At 41.4% G+C, this 27,463-nt stretch overlaps 1 protein-coding gene across 3 annotated transcripts in view; it reads left to right on the top strand.

Moving 5' to 3' along the window:
* The first annotated feature begins 689 nt into the window (after positions 1–689).
* TNFRSF19 (TNF receptor superfamily member 19) overlaps positions 690–27,463 on the top strand; it is a 99,754-nt gene continuing 72,980 nt past the window's right edge. Inside the window, exons 1-5 of one of the 3 annotated variants that reach the window (XM_036300092.1) lie at positions 690–892; positions 4,366–4,460; positions 13,298–13,400; positions 15,163–15,273; positions 27,369–27,407. In XM_036300092.1, coding sequence (XP_036155985.1) covers positions 13,332–13,400; positions 15,163–15,273; positions 27,369–27,407 — 219 coding nt within the window. In that variant the 5' untranslated portion in view covers positions 690–892; positions 4,366–4,460; positions 13,298–13,331. Of the gene's footprint in view, positions 893–4,365; positions 4,461–13,297; positions 13,401–15,161; positions 15,274–27,368; positions 27,408–27,463 lie in introns of those variants that run through there. The other 2 variants (XM_036300093.1, XM_036300094.1) reach the window with 2 other exon arrangements.

Raw genomic sequence — 27,463 nt, 5'->3', positions numbered from 1 at the left:
TCCTTCCAACAAATTTGCAAAGTGGGTATCCTCTCTGCTTCATATATTATCAAATTAAAGTTCAGAAGTGTCAACACCTTATACAAAGTACTAATGAAGGCACGGAGGCCAGGCTCTGTGCTTCCCTACATCACCAGTGGCTCTGAGTTTATTTAGTGATCCTTAGATTTGGACTGAGCTGGTCTTGGCGTGGACACAGTTAACTAGAACACAAACCCTGAAAGGGTGTTGGGTGAACATCTGCTGGGAAAATCCATCCATGAATGAATGAGGCGGCTGTTGGTGAGCTAGGCCATCATGATCTTGATAGACCAGCGCAAACGTGCCACAACGTTTTCCGGGGGCCTTTGCTCCTATGCTGAAGCGGGCTTGGGTAGAATGTGACCCGCAAGGGAAAGCACAAACGTCCTGGGAACACACATGCAGGGTAGGAAGGAAGGTTCCTTCCCTTCGCCAAAGCAGTTCGCCTAACACAGTCAAGCTGTCGGTGGTTTTTGTGTCCCTTCCAGCCCCTACCCCGCTCCATCCCCGCCCCAGGTCGCATTCGCCTGCTCCTCCAGCCACGGACTGCAGGGAGGCTGCGAGGGGTCGCCTAGGAGAGCCTAGGGGCCGTGCGACGTGAAGGGTGCTGGAGGCGCGGTGGGCGGGGCCCGGAGGTGGGCGGGGCCCCAGGAGGCGGCGGCCGTTGCCGGGCTACGAGACCGCCGAGCCGAGCCGAACGGGCGGTCCCTGGACGCGATCCGCGTGCGTGCGGGGAGTGGACCCCAGTCCAGCTCCGAACCTCGAACCCTGTACAGGCCGGTCCAGCGCGCTCTGGTGCCTCCACTCCAGCCGGGGCCTGCAGGGCGCGCTGCGGAGCGCGGCGGGCGGAGCCTCTCAGGTGCCTGGGAAGGTAGGTGCCGGCTTACCGGGGGCTGTGCCGCGCTGCGCAGCAGTACATAGCCCTTGCCCCGCCGGACCCTTGCGAGATGGCGGCCCTAAGGGGGGGCAGCAGCCCGACGGAGGAAAGGGGCAAGCTAGGGTTGCTCTGGTGCAGAGTAGGGGGGCAGGAGGACTGAGCTGGGCGAGGGCGACCCCAGGAAGGAGTGACAACCTGGGACTGCGGAGGAAGGAGGCTCCCCAGACGCGGGAGCTTCGGTCGCAGCTGCTGGAGGGACTAGAGGGTGTGAACATATCCCGGTCTCTTTGGCGTCCGGAATGACGGGACTTAGTCTTTCTCTCCAGGGATCTTGTAAATATAAATCTGCTTCTAAGGCAGGCGTGTGTAAGTACATAAATCAATCTGCGTGCGGCTTCACTCTGGCCTTTAACCGACTGCGCTGGGCCCCTGCCGGAGACACCTCCAACCCGCGCCAGAGCGCACTTTCAGGAGGAAGCTGTGTGCAGGCCCAGACTACCCAGTTATAGCTGAGGAGGTAGAAAGAGAACATTTACACGATTTGTAAGTTGTCCATAAACATGTTCATTGTGCGGAAAAAGAAAGTTTCGCAAATGTAAGCCTATTTCTTAGTACTGTGATGATGGGTAGAGCATAGAATACTGGTAGATAAGAGAGTCAGCTTTCACAGCCTTCTGATGCCATTTCATTGAATAGAAATTTAGCTACTACTCTTCAGTGGTCTGTTTTGATGGTAGAGAACTATGCATCAAACCTACATTTACCATTGTAAGATATCCATGTCACCTTTCTTTGCATTTAGTAAAAGGACTCAATTTTCAAACAAAACCATAAGCACTCTTCGGTATTTCTTTAATTGAAACAATTTAACTCAAAATATTTATGAAGTTGTGGTTTTGACTCCAGTGACAATTTTTCTTTACTAGAAGATGTTTTCTTTATGTAAACAGGAAACAGTTTTCTTACGCAAACACACAAATTTACTTTAATATGTTGGTTTTTTTGTCATGATCAGATACTTTATGCAAAAGGGAGGATTATATCGCATTAGTTTGGGATTTACTCAATATGTTTTCTGTTGTGCAGGCTCACCTTAGGCATTTTTGCCAATGCTACTTTCAATGTAACTTAAAAATTATTTTATTTCAAGCACTGTTTATTATCTGATTTAACGATATGTAACTAGAGGAGGTGAGAATTGAGTCCTACTGTAGAAAACAGTTTTTAACATTATTATTCACAGAAATGTGGGTACTTAAGAATTTTTCTTTGCATAATATTTATCAAGTTGTTCTGAAATAATACAAAACAGAGATGCCATTTCATTTTTTAAATATTGCCTTAACATTAATGCATGGTGTGTTTTCATGAGCTCTGTAAATTTTTTACTTTTTAGCCCATGAAAATGTCCTATTGACATTTACTTTATTACTGAGGCCATGTTAGATTTTCTTCCCCATAGTTAGTGCTAACTTTGGGATGTTGTGTTAATATTTTCTGGGGCATTCATGCAGTTGTTTGTTTCTTTGATGGAGTGTCATTTTTTTAAGTTCTTTGAAGTTCTCAATTTTTAAATATTTTAAAAAAATATTGATTTTAGAGAGAGGAAGGGGGAGAGAGAGAGAGAACAAACAAACATTGATTTGTTGTTCCACTCATTTATGCATTCGTTGGTTGATTCTTGTATTTGCCCTGACTGGTATCAAACCTGCAACTTTGGCATATTGGGAGGACACTTTAACTGAGCTACCGGGCCGGGGCCTGATGGGAGTGTCTTTTGACTCTTGAGTTCAGGCAAGATCTTGAATGTGAAGTTAAGGACATATGAAGGCTTTTTATGCACTTGAAAAGCAATGTAATGTGCCTTTCCTACCCAGAAGACTGGGTGGGAAAAGAATTGAGAGATGTAGTAGTCACATATTGTGTTTAATGAATTACTTTAATTTACTAGCTCTAATATATGAATCTAGTGAGGTATTCTGAAACATAAGTGAGGAATTCTATTAACATTCATTTGATTTTCCTTTGTTGTTGTTGTTGTTGTTTTATTGATTTCAGAGAGGAAGGGAGAGGGGGAGAGAGAGAGAAATAGAAACATCAATGATGAGAATCACCAATTGATTGGCTCTTGCACGCCCCCACTGGGGATGATCAAGCCTGGACCTCTACCAACTGGGAATCAGTGACCTCCTGATTCATAAGTCAGTGCTCAACCACTGAGCCATGCTGGCTGGGCTGATTCTCCTTTTTAACCTATTTCAATCTCTGAACTTACCCATAACCTAATGCCCTGTGACTAATCAGTACTACCATTCAAAAATTAACACAACATGGAAAAACTGCAGGCATTTTAATACAGGAAAAAGGCAAATCCTTTTCAGTTTGATGAATCAATATATAAAATCAAGCATTTAAAATTCTGGAGAAGGCCAACAATCTCTGTGTTGACTTCAGGTTGAGTAAGAATACCTACCTTGAGTATATGTACACCAGGAGCAGTTAAATACGTTTATCACATAGCAGCTAATTAGTAAAGATCATAGCCTTTTTAAAGCAACTTTCTAGCTGAAGAAAAAGAACAATAAAGCAATATGAACACAACTTCTTTTCATGATTTACTGGTTGGGCAGTGAGTCCACTCATTGTATTTTCGTATTTTATCTGTCTAAAATGTTTACATTTAAAAGTAAGATGTTTAAACAGTATTGGGTTATCTTCTTGTCCACACATCACAGAATATGTACCTTTTAAACTAAAGTTTTAAAACCTAGATTTTAAAAAGAGAACAACTACCTATCAGCAATTATAGAAGACAAAGGAACTTGTATATCCGAAAATGAAATGTTATTTGGCCACTCTTGAGTTGCCTTAGCTGGGTCTAATATGAGGAAATTCTAAAAGAATGGGGGCTACTTTTACTGGAGAAGAACACTATACATGTTGCAGAGAGTGATTTTGGAATCTATCCAGACTCACTTCTAAAATAAAAATTTAAACAGCTGTGTTTTAGAAATGCTTGTGCACAATTCTCTTAGAATAGATTGGGCTGATGCTTGAGGTGCCTTTAGTCCTTAATGCTGCAATTGTTTTATTTATATTTTAGGATAAACATTTATGAATTTGGGGAAAAGTACCTTAGTTACAGCATGCTTGTTTATTGAACATTTCAAGAACACTGTATTATAGTTATTTTACTAAGGAAAGATGATAGAGTCTGCAACTCAGAGAAATAAAAGGAATTAGTTTCAAAACTCTATCGTAGTTTAAGTTCTGTTAAGAAAAAATTATTGGAGCCTGACACTGAGCAGTCCCAGCAGTTGAACTTTGGGGGAATTGAAGATATTGTATTTGGCAAAAGAACATTTTAGAGCATGTAGAGATTTAGTAAAAAAATATTTCATGATTTAAAAAAAAGGAAAATCATTCTCATTTCCCAGCAAACAATGATATGTCTATTTTTATTACAGCACACCTTTGCAAGCTTCCTAGGCTACAAAAAGGGCTGCCAACTCCATGATGTAGGAAGAACAATTTTCAGAATACAGTGAAATTGTAGGCTAAGGTACAGAATAACTAGAGGCTATAGGAGTTATTGTTCTAATTCTTTTTTAATTCTCTTAGTATATGGGACTAACATTATTTCTTAGCCATTTATTATTATACTCCACCATTAAAATGTAAAATTATGTATGTATAGCACAGGCTTTATTTTAATGCTGATTTTATAATTTGTAAGCCTGCTGGTTTACTTTAATGTTGATTTAAAAAATATTTTAGCTTATTGCATATTGGAAAAATGTCTGAGTTGGATATATTGCATTATATAATGTTAATATAGTTTTACTAGAAAAAACTATTACCTGTTAGCATGCACTACATGTTCGATAATAAATCCAATGGCTTTCAAAGAATGGAAAAATAAAATTAATTTATTCTGAAAAATTATCCAGGTTATTGGAATTATTCTGAGTCCTATATTTGGGTCAATTATAAGATCAAAAATAAAAATCCTTCTCAGAAAGGTTACTGATTTGTTAAAATTAGAAAGATAAATACCAGATCTCCCTCCTTAGTGATCATTGTGATTATTATTGCACTATTTACAAGAAATGGGATCCTGACCAAAATTGTATTCTATCACAGTAACTTATATTTCAATCTCAAGTTATAGGTGCACATAATTTTCACATATATTGTTTTAGTCATTACAATGACCCTGAAGTAAAATATTAGCCCTAATTAATGATTTTTTTTCATTCATTCAACAGGTATAGGGCACATTTTTTGGGTGAATTACAGTTCTAGAGCAAGATCACATTTCTTGTCATTAAATCCTCAAACCCTAATAGTTGGTGGCAAACTCCAATGTCTTGGTTGGTGATAAAATGAAGGGAGCCCAGTGTGACAATAGGAAATGGTGGAAACTGAGCCTACAAAGTAAATGTTTCTCTTTGTAAGGAATACCTGATGCTCACCTCTAGCTCATGTTGCTTTGTTGTGGGGCTCATGGTGTCCAAATTTTCTAATTTTTAAAAAACATTATTCATTTTAGTATTGAAAACGTATTTTAAAAATTAAGTGTTGCTCTAGCTGTATTTGGTTAGAGGATCAGCCCGCGTACTGAAGGGTCATTGGGTTTGATTCCAGTCAAGGGCATGTACCTCCGTTGCAGGCTAGATCTCCCGCCCATGTTGGGGTAGGTGCGGGAGGCAACCAATCGATGTGTCTCTCTCATAGCAATGTTTCTCTCTGTCTGTATCTACCCTTCCCTTCCACTGTCTCTAAAAACATCAATGGGGAAAAGATATCCTTGGGTGAGGATTAACAAACAACAATAATAATAAAAGTTGTGGTGACTGCAGAAAATAATGCTGCTGCTGGCAACACAAGGGCTGCAAAGAGAAAGAAGTAACCAGATAATTATGCTGTGAGATACGTAAGTCCAGGGTGCTATGGAAGAACAAAGGAGAAGTGCTCATTCGGGGAGGTTCCAGGAGAACTTTGATAAATTTGGGGGCAGGCCTGGTGGATGAAGGTAGGTATATATAAAGGCACAGGGCAAAAGAGGGAGCAACAGTTGAGGGAAGTGCAGGCTGAAATAACCACAGTGGTTTGGGATCCAGTAGTCTGCCCAGCCAATAGGAGATGTGGCCTAGAACTGCTCCTCTTCAATGGGGTTCCTATGAACTGCCATCTCTGAGGCCCTGCCTCTTTGCCTGGTGACACACCAGCACAGGTTTTCATGATTTGGACAAGGAAGTAGAAAAGCTGTGCATTTCAGCATCAGTTCAATTTATCTTCTTTAGAGGCTGGCCTAGGAAACTGCCTCCTTTCAGGCACTTCATAGCTCTTTAATCAGGGTGTATTGAATAAATGGATAAATCATGAAGTGTATTATTTTGTTAAATTGTTTTGTTTTTGTTGATTAGTTTTGTTGATATAGTTCTACTATGCCAAATGGAAGGGGCGATTGAATGCTGTGACACAGGATACAACTGGAAGTCAACCTGGAAGAATGGGCAAGAGCCCTGTTTTGTTTCGAGTCAGCAGACATGAATTAGATTCATTTCCATCCTTACTAGGACACGTGTCCTTTGATGCAGGTTTCTCTCCCATTGTACCTGTATGGGGATAAATGTCTACTTTAGAGTATGGTAGTAAGGGGAAAACATATTTTTGTGAAGCCTTAACATAGTACTTGACTTTAGAAATGCTTAGTTCAAACTTTGGATTGTTTCTTGGTCGTCAGATGCTTTCTGCAGGCTTGTATGTCTAAAAGTCTAAAATCCTCTGAAAAATGTCTTATATTTGTCTAACAGGTTACAACCTCAAAAGACTGTCACATATATTGGATCCTTTGATCCTCATGGTAATCTATCATAATATATAAAAAGCCAGGGGCCATCACGACTGAAACAACCGAATGGATGACCAAACAGCAGGTTGCACGGGGCAACAAGGTCAGCAGGGGCATTAGTGAAGGACTACCAAACGACTGAACAGCAGGCTGCATGGGGCGACCAGGCTGGCAGGGGGGTTAGTGAGGGATGACCAAATGACTGAACAGCAGTCTGCGTGGGGCAACCAGGCTGGCAGAGGGGGGAAGTTAGGGGTGATCAGGCAGGCAGGCAGGCAGGTGAGCAGTTAGGAGCCAGTGGTCCCGGATTGTGAGAGTGATGTCCGACTGCCAGTTTAGGTCCCATCCCTGGGATCGGACCTAAACCGTCAGTCGAACATCCCCCAAGGGGTCCCGGATAGGAGATGGTGTAGGCTGGGCTGAGGAGACACCCCTCCCCCATGCATGAATTTTGTCCATCAGGCCTTTAGTCCTATCTAATAAAAGAGAAACATGGTAATTAGCCATACCTCCGCTACCCTTCCCATTGGCTAATCAGGGTGATATGCAAATTAACTGCCAGCCAAGATGGTGGCCGGCGGCCAGGCAGCTTGAAGCGAACATGAGGCTTGCTTGCTTCAGTGACGGAGGAAGCCAACATTCCCCACCTGCTGCTGCTGGCCTCTGAGCTTGCAGTTTGAAACATTTTTACAAATATAGAAGCTAAACAAAACCCCAGAAAACTGCTTTCAGCCAGCCGGGATCTCAGAGCTGGAGTTGAAACAGTGTTACAATTATAGAACCCAAACAAACCAGATGCCTGCTTTCAGCAGCCAAGGCCTCAGAGCTGGAGCCAAGCCTCAGAGCTAAAGCTGGCCAGGATTAAAAAAAAAAAAAAGAAAAAAAGGAGCGGTTGGGAGCTTCAGTCACCCGCCAGCCTGAAAACAGCCCTCAGCCCCTCACCCAGACTGGCCAGGCACCCCAGTGGAGATCCCCTACCCTGAAGGGTGTGTGACCAGCTGCAAACAGCCATCATCCCCTCACCCAGGCTGGTCAGGCACCAAAGCGGGACCCCCACCCTGATCCAGGACACCCTTCAGGGCAAACCAGCCGGTGCCCACCCGTGCACCAGGCCTCTATCCTATATAGTAAAAGGGTAATATGCCTCCCAGCACCGGGATCAGCAGAGCTGCGAGGCCTCCCGGCACCGGGATCAGTGGAGCCGCGAGGCCTCCCTGCACTGGGATCAGCGGAGCCGCGAGGCTTCCCAGCACCGGGATCAGCGGAGCAGCAAGGCCTCCAGGCACCGGAATCAGCGTGACAGGGGGCAGCGCCCAAACCCCCTGATCGCCCTGCGGCTCTGTTTGTGACAGGGGGCGGGGCCAAAACCTCCCTATCCACCCTGCTCTGTTCGAGACAGGGGAAGGCGCCCCAACCCCCTGATCAGCCCTGCTCTGTGCCTGATAGGCGGGAACTCCCCAACGCCCTGATCGCCCTGCGGCTCTGTGTGTGACAGGCTGTGGCGCCCCAACCCCCTGATCGGCCCTGCTCTGTGTGTGACAGGGTGCGGCGCCCCCCCCCCCCATGGGTCCTGCTCTGTGTGTGACGGGGTAGAGCCATAACCTCCCCATTGGCCCTGCCCTGAGTGTGACAGTGGTGGTGCCCCAACCCCCTGATCGGCCCTGCTCTGTGGGTGATAGAGGGCGGCGCCCTAACCGCCCCCCCTCCACGGGCCCTGCTCTGTGTGTGACGGGGTAGAGCCATAACCTCCCCATCGGCCCTGCCCTGAGTGTGACAGTGGCAGCACCCCAAACCCCTGATCCGCCCTGCTCTGTGTGTGACAGGGGGCAGTGCCCCAACTCCCCTATCGGCCCTACTCTGTGAGTGACAGGAGGGAGCTCCTCAACCTCCTGATGGGCCCTGCTCTGTGCGTGACAGGGGGAGCTCCCCACCCCCCTGATCGACCCTGCTCTGTGAGTGACAGGGGGCAGCGCCCCAACCCCCTGATTGGCCCTGCTCTGTGCGTGACAGGGGGTGGTGCCCCAACCTCCCCATCAACCCTGCCTTGAGTGTGACAGAGTGCGGTGCCACAAGCCCCCAATCGGCCCTACCCTGAGCGTGACTGAGAGTGGCATTGCAACCTCCCGATCCGCCCTGCTCTGTGCATGACAGGGGGCAGTGCCCCAACTCCCCAATCAGCCCTGCTCTGAGCCTGACCAGGGGCTGCACCTAGGGATTGGGCCTGCCCTCTGCCACCCGGGAGCAGGCCTAAGCGAGCAGGTCGTTATCTCCCGAGGGGTCCTAGACTGCGAGAGGGCACAGGCCTGGCTGAGGGACGCCCCCTCCCTACCAAGTGCACAAATTTTTGTGCACCGGGCCTCTAGTATATATATAAAAGCCTAAGAGACTGTTATGACCGAACAACCGGAACAACTGGTTGACCTGTTGCTATGACGTGCACTGACCACCAAGGGGCAGATGCTCAATGCAGGAGCTTCCCCCTGGTGTTCAGTGTGCTCCCACAGCCAACCTCCCATGGTCCATCCCCCCGGCTGGTCCCTCCCCCTGGCCAGCAGGCCCTGATTGGCCTGGCCCTGATTGGTCCGGACCTGATTGGCCCTGATCGCCAGCCAGGCCTAGGGACCTCACCCATGCACAAATTTTTGCATTGGGCCTCTAGTATCATTAATAACGACAGTCATCATTGCTAACACTTACTTAGCACTTCTGGCATGCAAGAAATAGTTTCTATCAATGAACTCTCCGTAACTTGTCCAGGTCACACAGCTAATAAATGGTGTTCTTAAGAACAACAGCCACAATAACAACATCAATAGCCACCATTGATTATGCTTTCATTCTGTTCTAGGTACTTTGTATGTATTATCTCAGTTAATCCTCACCAGGCCCCCAAGGAAATAGGTTCTAAATTTTTCTCTGTGTAGCTGGGTAGTGTCAAAGTGACATTGCTAAGAAATGCTACTTAAAATCCAGATGTTCTAGTTGCCATTTTTCCCTGACAGTTCCCAATAAAACTCAGGCTATTTTTACCCATGCTGGATAAACCAGGACTTAAGAGTGTCCCACCCTATTGATATAAAAACCCAGGATTAAAGGAAAGTTATAGAAAAGAGAAGTGACATATTTCAGTGGCACATTTCAGTCTCCAGCCCCCAATGTAAGAAATCTTGCATTTTTAAAAGTGAATTTGGATTTTTACAAATAAACTAGAGGCCCAGTGCACAAATAAACTAGAGGCCCTCAGCCCAGCCTGCACCATCTCCAATCTGGGACCCCTCAGGGGATGTCCGACTGCTGGTTTAGGCCTGATCTCACAGGTATTGGGCCTAAACCAGCAGTCGGACATCCTTCTCACAATCCAGGACTGCTGGCTCCCAACCACTTGCCTGCCTGCCTGCCTGATTGCCCCTAACCACTTCTGCTTGCCAGCCTGATTACTCCCTATCCACTCCCCTGCCAGCCTGATTGATGCCTAACTGCTCCCCTGCCGGCCCGATTGCCCCCAACTGCCTGCCCCTGCAGGCCTGGTCACCCCTAACTGTCCTCCCCTGCTGGCCTGATTGCCCACAGCTGCCCTCCACTGCTGGCCATCTTGTGGTGACCATCTTGTGTCAACATGGGGGTGGTCATCTTGTGACCACATGGGGGTGGCCATCTTGTGTGAGGACATGATGGTCAATTTGCATATTACCTCTTTATTATATAGGATTACTGTATTATTTAATGCCTTGAAGAGGTAATAAGATTATATAAAAAATATATATTAGAATGTTTATTCTATTCACTACAGATGAATTAAGTCTGCTATATGCAACCAAATCTCATTTGTTTTCCACAATATAGTCTACCTTGTTTTGTGCTTCTTCATTCACTTAATTCCCAAATGTTCATTGAGCACTTTTATGTCTAGCACTTATATACTAGACACTGAAAATACAATGAGTAATAAGGTGTAGTCCCTATTTTAAAGAGCATATAATCTGGTGAGTAAATTGAGACACAAATAAGCATAATTGCTGTGCAACATGATAAATACTGTATGTGAATGTAGAAGAGCTATAGAGCCATAGGGAGAAACTCTATTCTCTGTGCTTGGTTATGGACAGCAGGGTTCCAGTTGGCTGGTTCTGGTAGGGATTCAGTAGGAGATAGGCTCTCCAGATCGAGGAGGGCCTGTTCATGAGGGCAAGATCACAGGTATTCAGGAGAAGCAAGAGTATGGTGGGAGGGCTGAACTGGATGGGCAATTAGAGGAGTGACCAGTGGTGAGACTGGCAGGCCATCCAGTGAGATTATTAAAGGCATAGGGGCAAAACTAAGGAGTTTAGAAGATAATTTGTGCAGACAAATCTACCTATACAGGAAATTTAGGCAAGGCAATGCTACTTTTATATTTTCCATCAAACTATCCAATTTAGCACATGTATTGGGAGAACAATAGAAGTCAGCACATAAGGTATAGTTTTATTAATTTTTTCTACCCTATAATCTAAAAAAACCTCTTTGTGATTCAAAAATCATAGTACTTTATTTAATTTTCTTCTTTCTTTGGTAGTGTTTATATGGTTTTTATCTTGTTACCTCTTTTATAAACTTTTCAAGGAGGACCATGTCACTTAGCTTTTCCTTTATTATTAATGAAATACTAGTACAATATAAAGAAATGTAGGAAAAAGGGGAAAAATTTACCCAGAATGCCACAATATGAACCTAGCCATTGATAATATTTTTAATATAAAATAGGTGTATTTTATGAAGTCAAAATCATGCTTTCTAGCTTGTTGTCAATTGCCTTTTCAAGAATATGCCACTGTATTTATCTGCTTTCCTCAGTCATTAGTACAGGATACCAGGAGAGTATTCAGTCCAACCTAGTTGCTCAATTATGGTATGCAATGACTCTGTCAGTTTATTTTTTCTCATATTTTGTGTAAATGCTCATATAATATATATATATATATATATATATATATATATATATATATATCCTCTTTTCCATATTAGTTTAATTCCATATAATTTTTATGTTTGTTTTTTACTTTTAAAAATTAGCACATTAAAAAAATTTTGAGCTCATGTCGAGAAAGATAACTTGCAGCATACCTTTCATGGAATGTGATTTTATCTTCTGACCCCAATCCTGTGTCTACACAAGGAGCAAGTTGCATGGTTGGGTAATTACTGGATGATTTTGAGATATGCAAAAGGGGAAAGGAGGGCTATGGCCAAGAAGCTGGAAAAGCAATAAAAGCTGCTTGAGTTCACTAAAAATGAGTCATTCATTTGACAAACTTAAAAATGATATTTTTATTGCCCTGATAATTGGATCTGCTCAGGCAGCTGAAATGAGCATCTGGGTTGTATGTGTCCAGGCTGTGTTCAGGCGCACTCCAGGTGCACCGCTTGGATAGCAGTTGACACATCAGCCTGCCCAACTCTGCTTCCTTTTGTTATTGTTTGTTTTGTTATTGTTATTGTTTTTCTTGAGCTATTTGGCCCACAGTTCTGGATCTCTGCTATGGTTTCTTTTTAAGTAGTCAGGTTATTTGCTCTGGGTCTCTGTTATTTTTGTAAGATTCAACCCTAAAGGGGAACTGAACCCTTGTTTCTCTACCTGAGAGGTGGAGCCTCCAGATAAGTTTTCATTTAAAAAAAGTCTACTCCCATGCTATGCTCTGGCTCTACATTTGTTTCTACATTTTAGATTATTTCTGGTGAAGATAAAGAGGTTTGGATTATCTTTTATTGAAATGTCAGATTAGTGCCTCCAATTTCATCACTTGTAAATTATGTTAGATGTTTTTAAATGAATGCATATTTTTTCTGCTAGTATATAATTTGCACTGAACTGGTTTGGGAAACAATGCCAAATGTTATCTGTGTCTGCTTCTTAGTGGAGTTAACTAGTAAGGTCAAAGATCCAAACAGATTGTTTTGCAAGGTATAGTGACACAGGGGTACCTGGATTTGTATCCAGCTCTGCCTCTTACTAGCAGTGTGAACATGGGCAAGTGACTCAGCTCTCTCCGAGCCTCGGTTTCCCCTCTCTAAAATGGGGATAACAATAGTAACTATCTTCTAGAGTAGTTGAAAGATTAAATGAGTTAACATGCTGAAAATAGTACCTGGCACATAGTGCTTAGCAGGTGTTAATTGTTTTTTTAATCACTATTATTATCCTGTTGGTGCTGATTGAATCCATGGAATGGAAGGTTTACATACTCACTATTTAAATGTAATTCTCTACTGGGTGAAGTAGATTGGACACTATGGAGGCTTGGGTAGAAAATAAAGACCTGAGAATTCAAAACCAGTAGGAATTTTGCATATGGTGTGTATGTAGACAAAGTGTTAACTCTAATAAGTTACATTTTTAAATATTACATATTATATACCTATTGTACCTTCTTAAAGATGATTCTTTTTAAAACATAAATACTATTACTAGTATATATATAAGCAAATAATAAACATTATACAGTAAATATAGAGCATAGTCACTAATTGTTATGAATGTTATCTGTTATCTTCTTATCTTTTAGAACTCTTCAACAATAAGTACATTTATTAAGAACCATGGCTTTAAAAGTGCTACTAGAACAAGAGAAAACATTTTTCACCATTGTAGCTTTACTAGCCTATTTGGTAAGTCAACTCTACTTTCATAAGAATGTGGTGAGCCCTGGTTGGTGTGGCTCAGTTGGTTGAGTGTCGTCCCATGTACCCAAAGGTCGCTGGTTTGATTACAGGTCAGGGCACATGCCCACGTTGCAGGTTTGATCTCTGATTGGGGCACGTGTAGGAGCTGATTGATGTTTTGCTCTCTCTCTCTCTTCCTCTCCCTCTCTCTATAAAAATATATATCAATCAAAAATAAAAAAAGAGAGTGGTGGAAGAATTCATATACATAGTACCCAAACTGTTTTCTATGTCTGATCCCATATTTTAAAATTTGCTTTCAAATTGCATTTTATAATTGTTACATTTAATTAATAAATCACAGATTGCTCCTGAGTTTGGACTTTTGTAACAATTGTCAAAATTATATTTTATTTTTACTTGCAGCCCCATGACAGTTATTACTTTGGGTTTACAGGCATTCCCACAACACCTAACAAGACCATAGAGCAGGGGTGGGCAAACTTTTTGACTCGAGGGCCACAATGGGTTCTTAAACTGGACCGGAGGGCTGGAACAAAAGCATGGATGGAGTGTTTGTGTGAACTAATATAAATTCAAAGTAAACATCATTACATAAAAGGGTACGGTCTTTTTTTTCAATAGTTTTATTCATTTCAAACAGGCCGGATTCGGCCTGCGGGCCGTAGTTTGCCTACGGCTGCCATAGAGTCTGACTTGGAGCCCATGACTCACACAGTTTGTGAAGTATTTAGAATTGATTTTTGAAAGTTCTGTTATTTTAATATAGTTATTTATATTCTAGGTTCCGAAAAGCATTAAGGACAGATGGAGGATTTTCATGATTGAAAGCTTGACACAAAAGATCTATGAAGGTGTTCAAAAGAATTGAAACTTATTTAGTTTGAAGATATAATTATGATCTACAACTATGAAAAGAATTATTTATACTGAAGGCAGTACTCAAAGTCTTCTTGGAAGACAAAATAAGAGGAAATGGGGTCCATTTAGAGTCTGAGATTCAGGCAGATATAAGGAAAGCTTCCTTTCTTTCAGTTGAGGTAGTGAAACATTGGAATGAAGGAGGAGGTTGGGTAATGTCTTTCTCAAAACCATTGCAGTTGCTTTGCAGTGGGAGGGAATCTCTTACCTCTCCAAATAAAACCAAACTCCTCTAAGATTGGTAGTCAAGAACAGTGAAGAGAGGCAGGAGGAGATTATTAGATCTTTAGCCCCAAATCATGCTGTAGGCCTAAATTCCACCATGAACTCTCCCTTCTGCCTGCTCAGGAGGTTCTGTCTTTGTTTTTATATAAGGAGGCTTGCTGATATCCTTACAGATATTTCTGCTACAAGGTGGAGGTAATTTGTACTGAATAATTGCTCATTATTATAGCCATCAAAAACAATTCAGTGTGCACCTGTGTGTGATAGGCTTTTTCATGACTATTCTTTTATAATCCTCCTAAAAAAGAGAGCAGCTCTTAAGGCATTTTCTACCTTGGGTCCTCAGAAATGTATCAAATTCCAAGAAAAAGGGAACCTCGTTCAGAGAATACAGAAAAGAATCAGACATATTGATTTATTTGTTCCACTTACATATTCAAAAAGGTTTTTATTCCTAAAGTGAAAATTAAATTGGCCTCACTCTGACTTAATGTTTACATTTGGTGATTATGGGAATTATCCTGATGATATTATTTCTTCCTTGCAAAAAATGCAATTAACTTACTTTAAAATAGTGCTTTGTGAAACATTTTTTTTTCAGGTATGTAAAGTGATTTGTGAAACAGGGGATTGTAGACAACAAGAATTCAAGGATCGGTTTGGAAATTGTGTTCTCTGCAAGCAGTGTGGACCAGGCATGGAGTTGTCTAAGGTATGGTATGCGTGGTATAGTTGTAGATCTGTGTTTTTAAATGTAGTATTTTTAGCTAAATTCTTTTCATTAATTACTAGTGAAGATGTGGACACCATGGCAGAATTCTTGGTTCATTGTGTCACTTTAGCCAAATGGAACACAATTTCCTCTTCAATATATTTGACTGTGTGTTTTACTGAGATAAAAGAAGTAGGTTCTAATAACCAGAATTCAATAAATGCCATTGTTTTATATAACTTAGTGTTTATTGTATTTTATTGAAAGACTAGAATTATTAAGATTTATTTGTATTAATTAAAAAGAATTGATAGTCTACTAAACATTTAAAAATAAAGCATTGATAACAGAAAGTGGTAATGCTCACATACTGAGACTTTTCTTTCTTAAAATGAATGTTACCCTCTGAGAATCTCAGAGGAAAGGCAGGGGTGACTGGGTGGGAAGAGATCAACCAAAGAACTTGTATGCATGTATACAAGTTATTGGACACAGATAATAGGGTGATGAAGGCCTGGGATGAAGGGTGGGCTAGAAGAGGTCATTGGGGGGAGGAGGAAAAAGGAGCATATGTAATACTTTCAACAATGAAGATTTAAAACAAAACAAGAAAAATAAATAAATTGCAATTATGGAAAAAGAAATGAATGTTACCATTGCTAGTCAAGAAGTAGAGCTCAATGGTCTCTTAAGTAATGATGCTCCAAGAGAGCAGTTCTTTTCCAAATCAGGGTTTTGAACATTTTTGACAATGCAAGTATTATCAGTCTTCCCAAGTTGAGTGTATGTTACTCCCAGGGTCATTTTAAAATATATTCATTTTAACCATCATTTGTTAAGAAACACTCTGTGTGTGTTCTAGCATATTTCTAAGTCATGGATATTCTTGGGGCTCTTCTTTTTTGAGAACAGGTTCAGAGCTATATATCTATTTGCTTTATTTTCTGACCTTTTGAAGATGTTACTAGTTGTAGAGAATTGATGTATCATTTTTTTGTTGTTCTAAATAAAGCATCAAAGTCTTCCTGTTAGAAAGGAACAAAAGATTTTTCTTTTTATTTAAAGTTACTTTTAAAAGAGAAGACCTTTGCCCCTACAGACTGCAATTATTTAAGGTTGAGTGTTGTCATTCATAGATTTTTTGATCAATGATCTACAAACAGCAGAACACTAAGATTTATGCATTCCACAGTAATTCCTGGTGCAGGGCCTCTCTCTGGTTATTGTGTTAGATAAGTGGTGGCTTTCCATATCCTGAGCTTTCCCTTTGGATTGAAACTGGCTGACCTTCACTCTGCCGCTGTGGCTCAGTGATTGAGCATTGACCTATGAACCAGTTGGTCACCGGTCAGGGCGCATGCACGAGTTTGTGGGCTCAATCCCCAGTAGGGGACATGCAGGAGGCAGCTGATCAATGATTCTCGTCATTGATGTTTCTATCTCTCTCTCTCTTTCCCCCTTCCTCCCTAAAATCAATAAAAATATATTTTTTTAAAAAGAAAAAAACTGATCTTCAAACTCTGTGTGACATCTACTTAACTACAGCATCTCAGCTGATATATTTTAATCTGTGGATATTAGTAACATGCATTTTCAAAAAGATTTTGTTCTGTTTATATAAATACTAAAGGCCCAGTGCACAAAATTCATGCATGGGGGTGTGTGTCCCTCAGCCTGGCCTGCACCCTCTCCAATCTGCGACCCCTCGGGGGATGTCCGCCGGCAGTCAGACATCCCTCTCACAATCTGGGACTGCTGGCTCCTAACTGCTTGCCTGCCTGCCTGCCTGCCTGATTACGCCCTAACCACTCCCCTGCTGTCTTGATTGATGCCTAACTGCTCCCCTGCCTGCCCGATTGCTCCCAACTGCCCTCCCCTGCCAGCCTGTTCATCCCCAACTGCCCTCCCCTGTCAGCCTGGTCGCCCCCACCTGCCCTCCCCTGCAGGCCTGGTTGCCCCCACCTGCCCTCTCGTGCAGGCCATCTTGTGGCAGCCATCTTGTGATGACATCACACGTGATGCCACCTAGGCTTTTATTATATAGGATTCTTTATAGAAGATCTGAATATCTAGGATCAGTAAACAAAGTAGTTAAAAATCAACAGTGCCCATGAGGAAAATAGATTATGATATTTCCACCCCTCAAAAGTTCTTCATTTCCCAAATCTCTATGAAAATCTAAATGAAACTTTACAGATGCCAAGTTGAGTAAATGATTTCTAAGAAATTGCTCCTTAACCTTCATCCTTTGAACCCAGAGACTATAACCTCAAAATTATTTCTGGAGAATCAAACCAGAGGATGAAGGTATTATCAGCTCTAATATTTTTACTAGAGGCTTGATGCACGAAATTCGTGCAAGGAGCTTGGCCCTCACAGCCCCAGCTGCCTCAGCCAGCCCTTGCAGCCCTGGCTTTTTCCGGAAGGTCATCTGGACGGTTGTTCTACTGTTTGGTCTAATCAGCATATTAACTCTTTATTATATAGGATTTTTTAAAAAATCTATCTTCTGCCCTACCTGGTTTGACTCAGTAGATAGAGCATCCACTTGCAGACTGAAGGGTCCTGGGTTCAGTTCTGGTCAAGGGCACATGCCTGAGTTGCAGGCTCAATCCCCAGTAGGGGGCATGCAGCAGGCAGCCAATGGATGATTCTCTCAATCATTGATGTTTCTATCTCTCTCTCCCTCTCCCTTCCTCTCTGAAATCAATAAAAAAAATATATACAAAACAAAGTCAAGGGGAAAATTTAGTCTTTTGATTAAGACTAAACTTTTTATTAATTGTCAGATAACTACATTTATAAATAATGAATTGCTTTTTACCTGGAATGCTAAATATATTATAACTATAGGCGTGGTGCATTAAATTTGTGCACAGGTGGGGGGGGGGTCCCTCAGCCCGGCCTGCATCCTCTATAATCCAGGACCCTTCAGAGGATGTCTGACTGCCTTTCGCAATCCAGGACTGCTGGCTCCTAACCGCTCACCTGCCTGCCTGCCTGATCGCCCTTAACCCCTCTGCCTGCCTGCCTGATCACCCTTAACCACCTCTGCCTCACCCCACACCCGGGACTCGGGCTTCACTCCCTCTGGCCTGCCGCAGACATCCAGGATCCGGCTGGCTTTGCCTAGGCCAGCCGCAGCCACAGGGAACCATGGGGCAGGCGGCCTGTCCCTCTCTTGGGCCCTTTGCACAGGTGCAGCCACTGGTGCCTGAGACTTGGGCAGCTTTTCCCTCTCCCAGGCTGCATCCCCAGCTGCTGGCGCCCGGGACTGCGGGGTGGACAGCTTGTCCCTCTCCTGGGCTGCAGGCGCAGCCACTGGCACCCGGGACCATGGGGTGTGTGGCTTGTCCCTCTCCTGGGCAGCAGTCTGGATGCTCCAATTCCTCTCTCACAAGCTCATTTGTGCCTGGCTGTCTCCCTTCCTCTCTTGTGAGCTCATTTGTGCCTGGCTGGTCTCCATTCCTCTCTTGTGAGCTCATTTGTGCCTGGCTGGTCCTCATTCCTCTCTTGGGAGCTCATTTGTGCCTGCCTGTTCCCCATTTCTCTCTCCCCAGTGTTGAGTGTCTGAGCCATGACAGCATGATGGTGTGAGGGTGTGATGACCATTTTCATATTAGCTCTTTATTATATAGGATAATATATATTATTATTCTACTTCCTATTTAAGACATTGAAATGTGGCTTGAGTCACCAAGGACTGGATTGTTTATTTCATTTTATTTTAATTAATTAAATTTATGTTTCACCACATGAAGTCATAGCTGTTGTATTGGACAGTGCTGCTCTAGAATCGTAAACTTTCCTCCAGATGTTCTGACTGAGGACCCACTTCTGAAACAGATAGCTATCCAAATCATGTTCACCTGCTGCACATGTGCGGTGCAGGAGCTGCTCCCTGGTCAGCCTCCATCCTCTTCTTCCTCCTTTGAGCCTCCGTGCTGGCCACTGGTTTCAAAGCATCCACTTGTTTCTGTTCCTCCACAGCTCCTGTTTGGTCTTGCCAAGTGGGCGCCATCCCTGTGGCTCCTCAGACCTTTGTGTGCCCTCTTGTGCCATTCTGAGCAGTCTCATCCCATTAGCTCTTTTGGTTTCCAGTTCCCTCCCTGAAAGCCCAATCATCACTTCTTCTTATTTAGGTTCTTTTTAGTAATTCAGCTTAATAAGTAGTTTTTTTTATATCTCTGGGAAAACCTGTGACCCATCACTGAGCCATTTGGAGTCTGTTTTGAGGATTTTATCCATTGAGCCATATTTAGTTGTTCTCTCTTCCTCTACAGGGTTTAGTTTTTGAAAGTTTATGGGGATAATTGATAGTGTCTTTTTCCTATTTCTGAGGCAAAAAAATACAAAATGTTGTTTACATTGCTCCATAAGAAGTACATGCTGGGTGCCTCGAGTAGTGAATATGGGTAGGAGTACTACACAGACATTCTTTCAGCTCATGAGAATAAACACCATTGGTATATGTGAGAGAGGATGAGTTTTGTGTTCCTGAGTGATCACATAGATTTTTACTTCTTACTCTAAAATTTGCTTAGCCATGGCCCCTCCTCCTTACTGAGCATTAATGCCAACAATGTGCTTTTAACATGATTGCCTCCAAGCAGTAAATCAGGAAACTCATTTTTGGATAAACTACTTGAAACAGACTTCAAGTCTCTGGCATGATTTTCAAAGTAAGCTTTTCTAACCAATTATTGGGTGACTGTAGTTAATATGAGAAAATGAATTTTTGTAAACAGCAGCATACTTCTCTCCACACGGGTGCATGTCTGGCTTCATATTTTTAAAGACATCTACTTTTGGGAAAACTATTTTCATCCATATGAAGAAAGTCACACACACAAAAATTAATGCAATTTGCAAGCATAAAAAAGATTCATTTTTGCCACTTAATTGCTGTGTTGCTCACTTTATTAATGTTTAATTGTCCTAATCGAGCCCTGTGGTGTTTGGCAAATATTAACAAGCTCTAGCTTGTACTTTTCCTTATAAAAGTTCAACTATGGATTTTCATAAACTGAAAGTTGTCAGGAGGGTATGTTTTTGGTTTTGTTTTATGAAAGGAAATTTAAAAAGCTGATTTCTAAACACCAGCCATGTAAATCTAATTTGTCGTTTCCATTTGTATGCCCTAGATTTTCTCCACAAGTAGCTTCTTCTTTGTCCAGACATGAACTTATAAAGTTCAAAGAACCAAATTTAATAACTTATTGGCTGTACAAATAAATAGAGCTTTAGACCCAAGGCCCCAGAATGTGTTTCCTGGACAATTGATGGTCTGTGAAAATCCTGTGGCCTGAGGAACTACTCCTCGAAAATGTAGGTGTAGGTGGGCTCCACTTGAGTTTTTGTTCAGTGCTAGATTTGCAGAGGGAGAAAAGGGAGAAGAGGATTTGAGGACTGTTTACTTTGAGTCATTTTGCTACTGCAAAGCCACTGAATGTGGCTTAAAAGTATTGGGCAGAGTGATAGAGCTACTCCTGTCGCCAGCTTGGGTGTAAGCAGCCCAGATGAATCCAGCCCTCTCTTGTCTTGGAACCACTGCAAAAAAGTCTGCTCACACCTCCACCCTCACCCTAGACAGACTCTCACCCTTATTTGCACCCACCCCCAACTCCACTCCACCAGACTAGGAGGATCTTAAGTGGAGCCATTGCCATAAACTTTACACAGTTTTGCACTCTGGAATAAAATAAAAATAACTTTAAGAAATACTCCCTTAGACAAAATTCATCCATTTGTCTATTCAACAAGTACTTATTACTTACCATCCTGTTGTGTACTGTTAAAAAAAAAATCAGTGATGAAAATGGTAAGGCCAACTTTATTCAGGACCTTCACAGTAGATATAGGGACCAGTGCAATGGGATTTTACAGTAGGGAGAGAGATTGGGCTTGACTCCAAATACAGCATGGGCAAGGGGGAATTATAACCAAGGAACAGGGTGAGGGTCAGTGGACAGAAAATTACTAAGAGGAAACATAAGGAGTAAGGGGGTTCTGGCTAAAGCCGACCTAACATGGTGTTCAGGCATCACCTTGGGGATGATGGAGGATAAGGAACTCTATCAGATATTGAGGTGGGGCTCCTGATTAAACTGACTTAGTGAAGGTCTTGCCAAAACTGGATTTTGCAAGGGCGTGCACAGATGGGCCTAGGAGAAGCTTTAGGAACCTACTAAAGTTTGATCAAGCAAAGAATCCTTGTCAGTACCAGGTGCTATGATAAGCTCTTGGGAAAGAATGGTAAAGGAGATGTCAAGTACAAAGAATTGTTAACTTATTGCATGATTTTCAGAACTAGGAACCCTACAGCAATCTTGTTGTTTTTTTAATTGTATTTTTAAAAATTTGTGTATCTATTTTCCCACCTCAAAGTTTATTAGTAAAAGATTTTCTCAGGGATTCAGGGAAGGTATTTCCTTCAGGTTTCTAAGGTGCCAGGTGCCTGAATATAGTCTTTATTTATTTAGAAATAAAGACTATAGGATTATTTTAAAGCCCAAGTACATACCTACAATTGATATTAATGGAAGACCATGTTCTAAAAAAATAAAACACACATATCTTATTCTGAAGCCCAGGCCATTGACTGACTTACTCTTCCCTACCTTCTTTATCCTTCCTCACCAAACACACACACACACACACACACACACACACACACACACACACCACAGAGTCCTTCTTATGAAATAATGAGGAGAACCCTAGTGCAACTGGGAAAGTCTCAAAGAGAAGAACAGAGGTTAAAGCAATAAAAGCAAATTTTATTCAGGAACTATTGCCATAGGGTAAAAGAGACCTCAGATAGAACTAGGCTCAATACCAATACAACATAGACAAGTGGGGGTTTATAACCAAGGAGCAGAGTCAGTATGGGACATTACTTAGAGGAAACATCAGAGTAGGGGGGATTCTGGCTAAACAGACTTAACAGGATTGTTACTGAAGGCAGGCCAGAGTGATCAGATATCATCTGAGGGATGGTGGTTGAGGAAATTTGATCAGATATTGAGGATAAGCAGCATGAGGCGGGCAGGGTGGTGGTATAGATTGAAGCTAAACTTACTTGACAGGATTTTTGGGCAACTTGGCTCTTAAGGACAAGGCCTAAGAACAAGGCCTTGTTGAAAATGGCTCAGAGGAGCTTGTAGAGTTTAGTCAAGGAGATAGTCTGTCAAAAGGCTAAGCCTGAACACAGCATGACTAGCCTACTCTCTCCTTTCAGTAATCTGTTTTATTTTACCAAAAACTCCCTCATACCTTTTCTTCTATTCCCAAGTGTAATATAGTAGCTGGCCACAGAAAATAATATGCCTAAGGAAATTGCCCCTTTCTATTCAAAAGTAATGAGAGAAAATACGCCAAAGATTTGATACTGTTTTTATTAAATGCACAGTTAGACCAGTGATGTGCACTGGTGAAATTCACCAAACGTGTTGCCCTCTATGTTCCAACCCTTGAGACACAGTGATGGTTAAGGACATCTGCAGAGTTGAAGAAGCTGCCGCCATACGATGGGACATCTCCATATGCTGGTCTGAGGGACTCTCCAAGATGCTTTGAGTGGGGGCAATATTAAAATTAGTTGCAGAACAGTGGTGCATATGGAGAATATTTCTGGCAGGTTATCCCAAAACCTGATAACAGTGTTTGCCTATATGGAGGGAGTAGGAACTCAGGGACTAGAGATGGGAAGGAATGTGTTTTTGTTTTTTGAGAAAAATCTTGTATGTTATAGTAATTTTACAATATAAGAGGTTATAAAAAGAGAAGGAGCCCTAACCGGTTTGGCTCAGTGGATAGAGCGTCAGCCTGTGGACTCAAGGGTCCCAGGTTCGATTCTGGCCAAGGGCATGTACCTTGGTTGCGGGCACATCCCCAGTAGGGGGTGTGCAAGAGGCAGCTGATCGATGTTTCTCTCTCATCGATGTTTCTAACTCTCTCTCCCTCTCCCTTCCTCTCTGTAAAAAATCAATAAAATATATTTAAAAAAAAAAAAGAGAAGGAAAAAGAAATGGTCTCTAGCCTCCTTTATTATTTTCCTTTGTACTTATTTATTGAACTTAATGGGAAGATTTCAAGGTACTTTAATCACCTAGTTTTACTGAATGAAATAAAAACATCAAAGTAGACATTTATATTATGGGTAATTTAAAATTTATAGTTGACTCTTGAACACAGGGATTAGGGGCACTGATCCCCCTGAGCAGACCTCCAAATTCACAGATTCCTAATCTCAGATAGAAAATACATATTATGCTGTATAATGTATAGCCTGGATTTCAAATAATTACAGCATCTCTGTGTTCCTAGTGCTCTATAAATAGCACAGTTCATTCTAAAAGTGATTACTGCCCTGTACACTATACTGTAATTACATTTCTTGGAAATAACTTCTCTAAATTTTCAATTAATTTAATGTTTTGGTTAATTTAACATGTAGCTTGCCACTTCATAACTGCAAGCTATTTAATTTTTAAAAGTTTTAAAATAATAGGCTGGTTTTCTAATCTTTTTTAAATTGGCAAATAATTTAGAGAAAATATATTTAAATAACATTTCCCCAAATAATCTCTATGCAAGTTCCCAGGAGACTATATGATTTATAGTACATGCTGAGTACATTGTGGCATTGTTTGTGGTAGTAATTGATACAAAGCCTTATTCAACCCCTCACCTAACCATAAAGATTATTATTATTGTCATCAAAACATAAACTCTAAGCAGAAATAGTAAGTTAATACCCAGATAATGAAGGCAAACTATGATGCATGGGAAGCATTTCTTTCTGTACATGATTTTGGGCCAGTGTAGAATAGACCCCAATTTTTTTTCATGACATCCTTATTCTACAAAATACAATGACATGTAAATGACACAAAGTGATCTATGGCAAAAATGCACCGGTTAAAGTAGTTCTTGTGTACAATGTAAACTCTAGGATACAGTCAGGATTCAAAAAATAAGAACAAAGTTCTCCCCAACACTAAAATCTCTGATCTTTTTCAAAAGAGATGAGAAATCAAAACACCCATTTATATTTGTTCAAGTTCATTTCTATTTGGATCATTTAATCTAGTTTCTTAGGACTGGAGAAATAAAGTGAATCCTTGGAGACAATGACACTCAGCAAGAACAGGAAATGACAGTTGACTTCCTGCCAGGGGTGTGAAAACAGCAGAACTGTTCACATACACACAGGGATCCCTAGTTTTTTGTATTACAGCACATTGCAGCAGTTGGCTCAGCCAGATAAAGTTAAATTATATTTTAACTAAAAGCCCAGTGCACAAATTCGTGCACGGGTGGGGTCCCTTAGCCTGGCCAGCGATCAAGGTGATTAGGGCCAGCCAACAGGGGAGGGGGTGGGAGGGACCTCAGGACGTTGGCTGTGGGAGCGCACTGACCACCAGGGGGCAGTTCCTGTGTTGAGTGTCTGCTCCCTGGTGGTCAGTGTGTCATAGTGACCAGTCATTTGGTTGACCAGTCATAAGGCTCACTTAAGCTTTTATATATATACAGATTACTATTCTTTAAAAGGCAGGCAATTGCAATTCATTTTAGAAAAAAAATTTATTTAGTAAAAATGTTTTAAATGGAAAGCAATGTTTTAAGTAACCTTGAAAATATTGGGGTCTGAAGATTCCCTGTTCCCAGTGATTATACGTTAACCAGGAAAGTTGGTTTATTGGGATGTAGAAAACCCAAAATAATAATTGCCATAGGTATCATGTATTTGACGAATGCCTACTCTGTGCTTCATTTACAGTTTAGAGGCTTAATAGGTTTTCTTGCTTATTCCTCAGAACAACTTTGTAGGGCAGGTATTATTATCTCCATGTCTCTGAGGATCAGAGAGTTTCCAAAATAACTTAGCTGACAAGTGGCAGAGTTGGCATTTAAACTCATGTGACTTTAGCTTCAATGAAGGCAAATACACACTTTCCCTCCTCTATCAACCTGGCTTGAAAAAGAAAATGTCAGACTTTACTCCCAGTTAATATACCTCTTCTGTCTCTTTTTACTTTCTCTCCCTTTGTTTTCCCTTTTACTCTCCCTTTTCCCTTTTCTCGTCTTTGTTGTGTTTTAACTTGTATATGGGACCCTTACCATCCAAGCTGCCTGGATCAAATCATGATTTTGAAACATTGTCTTTGTGTGAACCTTTGAAGTGGAGATGCTGAGCCTGTGAATGGGGAGGTCCCCACTGTCCAGGGGTTGTCCAGGGGTTACGTGCTTGCCTTGATCCTAGGAGATGGGGTGGAGCCTCCCTTCTATACTTAAAGAAAGCCTTTGGGTTAGCTGAGCTTTCTCAACAACTAAAGTTCTCAGCACAAACACACTTCTCTCCCCAGGCAGATCCATACTGCCCAGAGACAGAGCACACACACACACAAAAAAAGTATTGGCCTCTCCACAAAGACCTAGTACATGACCTAAGAAATTCTTTGTGAATTTCTTCATATATCTTCATTTTTTAAAATTACTAGAGTAATGGATGCTTTTTGCAAAAAAATACCTAAATTATTACAGAATTATAAAAATTGAGAGTAACTCAATTCCTCTAATTCCTGTTAATGGTTTTAAAGAAATTCTAATTTGTAAATTAGTTCTTCAAATCAAGTGGTTGGGTTTTTTCCTCCTCCTGTCTGTGCTTTGGTTTAGAACAATTGTGTAGCTAGAGCACTCAGAATTAAGACGGTGGTTAGCCTTTTGCTTTTTTATCACCTCTATCTTTGTTTCGCATGTTCAAGGTATATATTTGAAAGACAGGCAGAGTAAACAAAAGGAAGGAAGGTGTCACTCCTCCAAAATGTAAATGAGTTCATTAGTAAAAAAAATCTACATTGGACTGTTATTACTAATATTTTTTATTGAGTAGTTTATTGACTACAGGTTATACTGTCCTTCGTGTTGGTTTTGATTTAATTTTTGGCTAGTAAATATTGCCTAGATAACTGTGTATATAAATATGGATGAAGGAATTAAAATATATAAATTCTATTAAAAGTGAGAATTTTGAACTAGCTAGGATTTGCATTCTGGCATCTGTAGTTTACATCTGAGGAGGCTGAGTCTGAGGGATTTTGTCAGAGCCCTTCCTCCCTCTGTGCATACAGTCTCTGTGTGTGGATTTGATCGGCATGCTCTTGCATACACGTTCTTTTTGTAGTTCTCAGCTGCTGACTTCTTTTTTTTAAATGACCAATGTTCTATAGCAACCATCATAAAGTATAGATAACCAGTGTTAACATTCGTATGTAATCTTTCAGACACCTTCCTATGTATATCTCAGATAAAGTACCTGGCCGACCCTAGTGTTATGAAGTCTAACTCTGGAATTAAACTGTGTAGATTCAAATCCTGGTTCTAACATTAGCTATGTCACCTTGGTTAAGGTACATACCTTCTGGGAAGCTCCATAATTAGATCCATGAAATGGGATAATGATAGTGCTTATCTCATTGGGGAGGAGTATGAATTAATGAGAAAATATGTATAAAGTTCCTGGAATAGAATAAGCACCCAATAAATGTTAGTACTCAAATGTTAGTACTCAAGAAATGGGATCATACTTCTAATTCTGTATGATAGCTTATTTTTTGAACAATCACAAGCACACATCTGCCTCATTCTTTTTATGGTTGCATTATACTGGTAATTACATTAGGTGATCTGCTGTAATTTGTTTAGTTCCCAAACATGTGGAAAGGATCATAATGTGGGTCAAAGAGCCATTTGTTTTGCCCAATCTTGGAAAAGAGTATGGTGTTCTGATATCCAAGTCCAGAGACACTTATGACCTTTAGTACCACACAGTTTTATCCAAACAAGAATGTAGTGTTTTTTAGAGAAATATGTAAGAATCTTCCTACTATCAGACAATGTTAAGCTGCTGAACATTTTAGGGTCCTCTCTACTGGACAGACTTCTAGACTTGTAAACTTATGAAATTTTGTATTATGAGTTATCCTTATTTTCTAAAATACCATTGTTGATATCAAAGTACTTGTTTTCTGCCTTGATAAGTGAATACTGAATATTCACTGACTTTTATCTGAATATTTCCCTGACTTTAGTTTCTGAACATTCACAAGACTGGCTTAATTAGAAAAGGGGTAAGTGCCATAATTCTGCCATAACCTGCAATAATGCAGCAGTGGGGGCCCTGGAG

Source organism: Myotis myotis, unplaced genomic scaffold, assembly GCF_014108235.1.
Source record: "Myotis myotis isolate mMyoMyo1 unplaced genomic scaffold, mMyoMyo1.p scaffold_m19_p_3, whole genome shotgun sequence".
Taxonomy (NCBI): Eukaryota; Metazoa; Chordata; class Mammalia; order Chiroptera; family Vespertilionidae; genus Myotis; species Myotis myotis.
Note: the sequence above shows the minus strand (reverse complement) of the source record. Positions and strands in the feature narration are given on the sequence as shown.